The 8,888-nt window shown below is 38.1% G+C and overlaps 1 protein-coding gene across 5 annotated transcripts; it reads left to right on the plus strand.

Annotated features, from left to right (window-relative positions):
- Positions 1-30: 30 nt before the first annotated feature.
- Positions 31-7,415, plus strand: Art7 (arginine methyltransferase 7). Of its 5 annotated transcripts, none has more exons than XR_015330299.1 (13): positions 31-893; positions 1,316-1,487; positions 1,852-1,942; positions 2,298-2,462; positions 2,624-2,787; positions 3,005-3,174; positions 3,683-3,848; positions 3,999-4,126; positions 4,423-4,633; positions 5,407-5,555; positions 6,096-6,262; positions 6,689-6,813; positions 7,061-7,201. XR_015330299.1 is itself a non-coding variant. In XM_022811529.2 (13 exons), the coding sequence occupies exons 2-13, from the start codon at positions 1,374-1,376 to the stop codon at positions 7,248-7,250; spliced, it is 1,854 nt and encodes a 617-aa protein (XP_022667264.1). In that variant the 5' UTR covers positions 31-893; positions 1,316-1,373; the 3' UTR covers positions 7,251-7,415. The 5 variants fall into 5 exon arrangements, 4 of the variants coding, with proteins under 4 accessions (XP_022667264.1, XP_022667265.1, XP_086849162.1 ...); XM_022811529.2 differs by having other exon boundaries at positions 6,096-6,276; positions 7,061-7,415; XM_022811530.2 differs by having other exon boundaries at positions 31-1,487; positions 1,871-1,942; positions 6,096-6,276; positions 7,061-7,415.
- Positions 7,416-8,888: the final 1,473 nt, after the last annotated feature.

The following is an 8,888-nucleotide window of genomic DNA, read 5'->3' on the forward strand; positions in this document are numbered from 1 at the left end:
TACGTTATAGAATTCGAATCTTTGTAACATTCTTGTCATCCACTTATTTAACTAACTCAAATGAAGATGTCTTCAGTATAAGCATAGGAACTACTAGGTGATTAGTGATAAAACGCGTAGGAAGGCGTATTTCAACAATTGTACCCTCGAGTATAATAAGTGCGCCTCATTATAGGGATATATCGCTATAGGGCGGACATTACAGGAGTATGCTTGTACCCCCATTTCAACGTCATAGAGAAAAAAAAAAATATGCATGTTGAAGAACTTAAGGCTGACTCGACCCTATGCAAACTTTTGCCTTGGATACAGAGCATCTACCCACGGAGCACTTTTATGTAAAAGTTGTACTTTTTATATTCAAAGAACTCTCTTATTCGTAATATAGTGTATGACAGAGAGGCGTAAAATGTAATCAAACAGTCACCCTGAGAACGCTGAATTTTTTATTTTTTGTACACTAAAGGTTTTCTCTTCCAGAGGTCTTAAAAGGCTGTACCCATTTTTTGGGAGCAGTCGATCCGTTTCGGAGTCCATTGAGTTTTTAAGCAGAAAAGAATGCTAGCTCTATTTCCTACGCATAATCTGCCCTTGAAGCCCTTTTTTCTCCCTTTACTCTCCGTCACTTTGCCTCACTGATCCAGACAATTAATATTGTTGACAAACTTGCAAAACAGAAGCTTTCAAGTCAAACTACAGAAAAAGCTACCTTCTGAAGATGTAAACAAATATGTTTTACGTCACCGTAGCGTTAGCGTACTTTGGCGCCATGAACCTAGACCAAATTTTATTACCTGTCACCGCTAGATGGCACCAGCTGCCACAATAACAAGTGCATGCTTACACGATTCCGCGCTCTTCAACCGTTCGGCGCCCTCCTAACTGTATACAAGGTCTTACTAACATTCAAAATTAGTTTTTAAAAGTTTGTAGGATAATATTCTCTGTGGCAGGATATAGCACACTGTAGTGTATCCCATAAGAAAATAGAGCACTAGTATTGGTTCTTACAAAAGGACTGATCATCGAATATCTTTGGCTTGTAACCGGCTCAGTTTGACAGAAGTGAAGAGCTATGAATATTAAAACAGCTTATCCGTATTTTATGGTCGTAGTTCCTTTTGGTGTCGTTTTCTAGATCGGATGACATAGACATAATATCAAAAAAAAACCTTCAGTACCAATTATAGGCTATCAACAATGTAAGAAGTATTTCGTCTAGTTGAAAAAGAAGCAACATAGAACTAAAATAAAGATCAACATAATGAAGCCTGTGCATATGGCAAATTTAAAAGCAAATTAGCAAATATTACAGATTGAAGTCTCTAAAATATTGAGTAGTGAAGCTCGATTCAGTGTCTCTGTCAGCGAGAATGGATTCAGCGATAGAACTCTTCTGTCATGAGTTTCAAGAACGTTTAGGTGACGTGTACTCACAAGATATTGTGCGTAGTGCGTTTGCTGATATGCTGCACGATACAGAAAGGGTAGGTCAACAGAGGTTTCGTATTTGTCTAAAGTTTGTGTCATCATGCGTTTGAATTTTTCAAATATTTGTGGGCATATTTTACGTCTTGTTCCGTGTTACTTTTACATGTAGACCCATATGCATGGAGGCATGTGGCAAACGACAAACTTGTATATCTGTAACTAACAGGGGGATCAAACGTGCGTTTTTGATATTTGTTGAGAATTTAAGTGCGCGAACAGTTACTTTGTAATCAGTTCTCGATCTTCCATGAATATGACAAAACGTTAAATAATCATAATTCTCGATAAAATTGTATAGTTTTGTATTTGAATGAACTTCACGGGAACGTGTTATAAAAACTACTTTTTTTGGTCTGACAGAATGAGTTGTACGAAACAGGTATCAAATGGGCCATATCAGAATTACGTGCTAGGGGCGTACAGCAGATTATCGTACTCGACATTGGCACAGGTCAGTAACAATGGTTGTCCTGCTATCAGTGTACAACAAGTTGTTTTTTTTAAATACAACCCATAAAAGGTTTTTTGCAATAAAAGAGCTGGGCTGACTAAACTGTAATATGCCTGCTTTGAAATTTATTTGCTTCTTCCGAGCTCTGTAATAATTTCCACACTCCAGGTTTCATCTGTACTTGGATTATTTAGAATTGAATTTTGCTGAACTACTAATTATTGGTAGTGATAATATAATAATTATTAGTATTATTTTCGGTTCAGGTAAGCCTACCACTGCAAAAGGGTTTCCAAAAATGTAAACATTATATACATTTTTTTGGCTAAGTTCATTTACCCGTCTTTCAATGTAGGTTCTAGCCTATTGTCGATGTTGGCAGCTCGCCATGGCGCTGATATCCTTTATGCATGTGACGGATATGGCCCAGCAATTACAACTGCACGTAAAGTAATAGAAGCCAACGGATTTGATGGTCGTATCAAACTTATCAGCAAACTGTCCATGGATTTGGAAGTCGGTGAGCCCGTCGACGCTATTTTCTTTTAAAAACTTTTTTGCAAAAGTTAAAGTACATGTGTAGAACTATTCGACAGTCTCATAAAAAGTGAAGAGCAGTATAATTACACCTGCAAACCTGATAACTGTGGATTCTCTTACTATGATGCTGTCCTCCTTTAGGACCAGGAAAGGACCTTGAGCAGAAAGCAAACCTTCTTGTTGCCGAATTATATGACACAGAGTGCATCGGTGAGGGCTTGATTGAAAGCTATTCGGATGCCGTAAAACGACTACTTACAGACGACTTTATTTCAGTGCCACAGGCTGTCACTATATTTACACAGGTAAGAGTTATAATTTAACGAGAAGAACGGTCCAATTTAATAATTGCCTGGGGCTCTGTTGGTTTAATGAATATAATTATTACGAAAACGCCAATAAACAGGGCGCCCAATCCTCTAAACGCCAGGGACACTTAACAGCTATTTAATCACATGCAAAACTAATCTTATCAGTATGTCAGAGGTATAGTAAATATATTTCATATTGTTTTGTTAACAGGTGGTGGATTCACCATTTCTTAGAAACCATTATGTTCTTTCAAAACATGGACTGTTAATTCCCAGCAGCATTGAAGAGTGTATTGGTACATCCGCACTTCACGACATTCAGGCGTCTCAACTTGACAATGAGGACTTCGACCCAATTACCAAGCCCACCGCCACCTTTCAGTTAGTTCAGTGTGACTTATGTTTAGTGCAATCATTTAATTTCCAAAAAGATAGTTAACTTCTAAAAATGCGAGTTGTGTGTGCAGCCAATGTATCTTTACAAAAGTGTACATTGTTATATTGTTTGTTTGGATTTGAGGCTTGAAAAAATCTCTTTTCCCTTGTATTCCCTCACGCCGGTCCGTCCAGCCAAGTAATGAGCCACAAACTTGAGATTAAATACCCGACAATTAATCAACAATATTTATTTTCTTGCTGACAAATTACCGTCACAATTCCTAACTGACCATTATTTTTTAGAGATTTGCTTGCATTAGGTCTACTAGACATTGATTCAAAGGCCCACTGTTTAATCAGCAACTGCTTTGTAGCAATTATTTGTTAATGATCCTTGCATTTGTTAATGATCACTCACGTTAGCATTGTATCGATTGGAGCTAATCGCAAATGTGCGATCGTATTTTATTCATCGTAATGATTTTTCTTTGTTAATCTTTTGTGGCTTTAGCTTTGATCTATCGGACTGTTCGAAGACGCCATACACGTATTCCTATGAGCTTCCAACTGACTGTAACACTCAAAAGGACTGGTCGCCATGCGTGATCATGTGGTGGGAAAGCCAAATGGCTCCCGACGTTATGATGTCAACGGCACCGCGGTGGGTGCACCCCAAGGTAATATAAAAACGTACCCATTAAATAGAAAATATCTTCGATAAAAATATTGATATCTCCATTGTGCGTTTAGAGCACGACCTAAGACAAAAAAAAATCCTTTTGATGAAGTTAGTCAACTGTGGTGTCAATCGTTTTTAAATTTTCAAGGGTGCGAATCTGGCATGGAGAGATCATTGGATGCAGGCTGTCTATCAACTGCCTAATATTTCCGGCAGATGGCTGCAATGTAATCGCGATGAGTATAGCTTCTGGTTCAACACAACTAATGATCGAAGGTTAGTGATCCCGCATAAATGATTTCTTGTGTTCTCGATTAGTCCATGTCTACTGACAGTGTTTGTGCTAGACACTGCTTTGCTTATGAAGCCAGAAACAAATCTGTACGTTGTATGTTCTTTATGTGTTTCAATTACCGATAGAACGAATTGATGACCTCTAGCCACACTGAGAACAACGCACATTTCTCTCCTCATATGATGGATGATGAGTACATTTAACGGCTTCCAACCTTTCAGAGCGTCTACTAGCACATTATTCTTCTATTCCTTTCTGTATACTTCTGTTTTCGCAGTGTGAGTCCAAAGCCCTTTTGCACCTGTGGCGTGCATTACTCGACTTCAGGATACCGCAACGCGTACCTGGCGGATTCTTCCCTATACAATGTCATGTGCGATTCTATCAAATCTGCAGCCGAGCGCAACATTTTGCTAGTCATCGAGGGAGGGATGGCCGTATCTGTATCAATAGCTAAGGCTTTTCCGCTAAAGCAATTCTATGTCGTTGTAAGCTTTCAGTAGGATTTATTAAAATAATTGTATTCCTTAATCGAAACCTAAAAATCCTCCACTGCTTCGTGGACTACTTCGTCCACTTTTCTATAAATGCACAGAACTCTAACATTTCTTATAATTTTTTTCCTTGAGAAACGGCTAATATATGATTTTTATCGGCTAGGAACGGCGCAATCCGGTTGGCTTGCGCGCGTCCTTTTTTTTTGGTGCGTCACCGTACAAACTATGAGTATGCAGCTACCGCTGGTTCAAACCTCAGCGTTGGTAAATGGTTATCTTACCGTTCCATAAATCTGTCTCACAAATCCCAGATAAGTACAGCAAGACCCACCTTGGCTACATTTTCTAATACAGCGAGTCCTTGATGCTGAAGAGGTGATTCAGAGGACTTGTTCACGCGGTATTAATATAAAGCCAATGAGAAAGTTGAAAAAACTTTTATTGTTTAAGCTTGCATACTTGCATTACTCTTTGTAGCATATGAATCTATAAAATTAAATCAAAACTCTAATACATTATGTTATTCAATAAGCCCCTCAAAAAACTTGTAGAAAATTCGTGGTAGATTAGTAAACACTTTACACGTAGTATCTTTAAAATAGCAAACGGATAATAATTAATGGTGTGTACATTTGGATTAATTTACTTTTAATTTTTTTAAGTGAAAAGGTAGGAAGCTTGAGTACATCTGCACACTTTGCAGTGAAACATGTTAGTTTTAGATGTGCAAAGCTAAAAATGACCATTGTTTTATAACCATCCAGGACAATCAAAAAGTAACGCGAGAGCTTACACGAAACATCATCGAGATGAACGGCGTTAAGAACTGTCATATCTTTGATCCAGAGAACAATTCTTGCTCGATCGAGCTTGTCGTTGCTGACGTCTGCTTCAGCTTCGCGATGACACCCTGGTTAGTAATATATGAGATCTTTACAAGTGACACAAACCAATGGCTTATAACGGTTAGTTTATATGAAAAATTTGCACCGAATGTTCGTTATAATTATTGAACTGATTATTATTAAATCCGTGTTGTTGGCATAGGTTACATGACTAGATGGTGTAAGTGTTCTTATCGTTTGAGGTAGCCGCTGTTGATCGTGCTTCGTAATATAAAGCCATACCAAAAGTTCACCAATGTTATATTGCCTAAGAATTTAAGTTAATTTCTCATTCATTTTAAACTTCTCATCGATGTATATGGTACGATGTTATCATCATTATTATTATTATGATTATTATTATATAAAATACCTTATAAAGTCACTTAAGAAAACTTATATATACTATATATTCATACAGATCGTAGATTCGTCAAAGTCAGGCCCCTTTTTAATGAGGTAAATTTTTATTCCATATAATAAACTTAGATAATTGATGTTTTACGTATAAAACAACATAATGTTCAACTGATTTTGCTACTATACGCCTTTGGTGTTTGTCAACATAGGGCGAGTGTGCAAGCACTCGATGTTATCCTGAAATCCCTGAACGTTCAGCGTGTCCGCCGATTACCGCATACTTCTTATTTGATGGCAATGGAGATGGACTTCAAACATCTGTACAAAATACGCTCTCCTATTGTAAAAACCGTTGGACTCGATTTAACCGAGTATAGTAAGTTCATTGAGGTATGTGTTATACAGCATGATAATATCATTTCTGGCATATCTCTGCGTAATATGATGGACTGAACAACAATCGAAAAAATATGCTTGAGAATATTGAACTTGCTGTAACATAGCTTCAATTTCCTGAAAAACGTAAAATATGCCATTTCTTACAATACTGGGAGTAAAAAAGGATTATTAATTGAGTATCCAATGTTTACTTTTAACTGGCAGGATTTTTGAGAAGCGTATGGTTTTATATTGTAGCCCTTTTCTTAAATAGTATGTATAGGCGGTGCCTACCTGACAGGTGGTGCCTTTTAGTAAATAACTTCGGTAGATTCCTAAAATTTATACAATACTGGGTTGGGGCTGGCTTAAGAGGGCCATGTATGCAAACCTGATTCCGTTATCTCGCGAATTTCAATCCCAGGCTGCTGCGAGCCAAGCTAAGGACCCTTTGGAAACCCAGCCTTTGTGGGAGTATGAAGGAGTGGCTCGCGGGCTTTCAATTCCACTTACCAAAGACATCAAATCTGGAGCTGTTTTGAATTTCACGTATGTATCCTGACTCTTATTCGTTTCAAGTGTTCTGCATCTATTGAAACAAACAGGTGCGTTTATGGAGCAACAGAATAATGTATCTGTAAACATCGGCCTTACTTGCATTTAACTGTGTGTTGACTCGCACGCAAGCATTTGCATGCGTACATAGTGTATGCAATTGTATTCTTCATAGTACCAAAGCAGATGTCGTTTTGTCTGCTAACGCCAGTTTGTCCCTATTGCTTTTTTATTCTTGCAGAAGAATTGCTAAAAGCAACGGTATCGCTCTTTGGATGGAACATCAATATGGAGAAGGAAATGGTTCGATAATATCCCATGGACCGACGGCACCCCCGAGCATAGGGGCGCCTGTGCTTTGGAACCGTTACGTTAAACAAGGTGTTATACTCTCCATTCCTGATATCGCTGAAATATCCATTAACATATGAAGGCTGGCGGTTTAAACTATGGAAACTAGAGCAATTGTGTATGTAATAAGGAAGGAGAAATTATAACTGTTCGGTGAATTTTATGTTATATTTATTTTATTGATTTCAAATTACGCTAGTAATTTATTGCTTCACAATAAAAAACGGTAAAGCCATACCAAGACATCCTGCTCGCCTTCTAAATCGTCCGTGATTAACATGGAAATAAATGAGGAAGTTACCTTGGTTCTTGTTGTTATAAGAGGAGAAAAGTAGTTACCTTCCCATCACATAAATGTTGGGTAAACTTCTTGCGAATTTACCCAACATTCATGTGACTGAGGTACGGAGAATATGAAGAGAGACACTAATTATTTATAAGCAGATTATTTTTTTTAATTACATTATGAAAAATGCGGTATTTTCCTTACTTTTAAATACTTCGGTCATTTTGTTCATGAACGACGCAGATTTTTGTGGAATCCCTTAATCGCGCTTTATTCAAAATTAATTACCTCCAGCTTTATCATTACATTTTTTATAATCGAGTTTTGTCGCGTTTCTTGTTGCTTCTTTCGTAGTTGACGTTTTTGCTTTATAGTGTTGTTGTTATTACTGTTATTATCAGTTTATTTTTATTATTGGTACTGTTGAATAAATTACAAATCCTTCAAATACACAGAACACATTATTATTATTGTTTTTTTTTGTTATAATCGTCGTCAGTCCTGCTGTGATGCTCGGTAATGGCAAGTTATTTTAATGATACAGGTAACAAATAACCTGTTTGAACAACCAGCCATTATAAGAGAAAAGTTATTACCAACCGCAGCAAATTTGTTTCATCGACCGGTTCGTACGTTGTCTGTGATGTATTATATGTATAATAGCTAGCCGTATATGGCCCTCACCGTAACCACACGCAGCTCTAGCCCGTATCGACAGCATACGCCACCACTCACTGCTCAATCAATAATACTTCGACAAAAGCGTGACTACAACTTACCCCACAACTAGACAGCAATTGTGTGCTATTTACCGTTATGCATTGGGGTAGTCAGCTAGTCAACCGCACTGCGATTTCCTTCGTTCTCCTGTCGCTATCCTTTTTCCCATAAAGAAGTGCATGTAAAAGGCTAGTATGGTTTGCAATCTATGCACATCGTCATTGGATTATTCCCGAGTCCTTTGATCTCTGCAACCTATCGGAACTTCGTCATGAGTTTGACGGGGATGAAGTTGCCGAAAGCGCCAAAACGCCGACCGAAAAATTCGTCAGGGCGCAAGAAAAGGGCAAGCATTTATTCCGCAGCAAATCGATGGAGAATACAATAAGCATTCTCCGTTTTTTCGGTTCAGTGAGAGCGCAAAAGATAGTGGTAACTGTCAATTTGATCCGCCAGATGAGAGCGGACACTTCGTTGACTCTATCTGTTGACCGTTCATATTAACAGCAAGAACTTGCATAGTTCACTAGTGTGGCGATGTCTTACGGCATTTGCGTCGGCAAAGACCTCCCGCCTCTAACCACTATTCTTTATCATATGTTGCACCTTCAAAACAAGGTAAAGAAAGGCCTCCAGCAGTTGCCAGATTGGATTCTCTGTTATAATATAATGTTCTTTCCGGGTCCGAAACAGACAACACCACCTTTTGCTT

This window comes from Varroa destructor, unplaced genomic scaffold, assembly GCF_002443255.2.
Source record: "Varroa destructor unplaced genomic scaffold, Vdes_3.0 BEIS01000006.1, whole genome shotgun sequence".
Classification (NCBI taxonomy): domain Eukaryota; kingdom Metazoa; phylum Arthropoda; class Arachnida; order Mesostigmata; family Varroidae; genus Varroa; species Varroa destructor.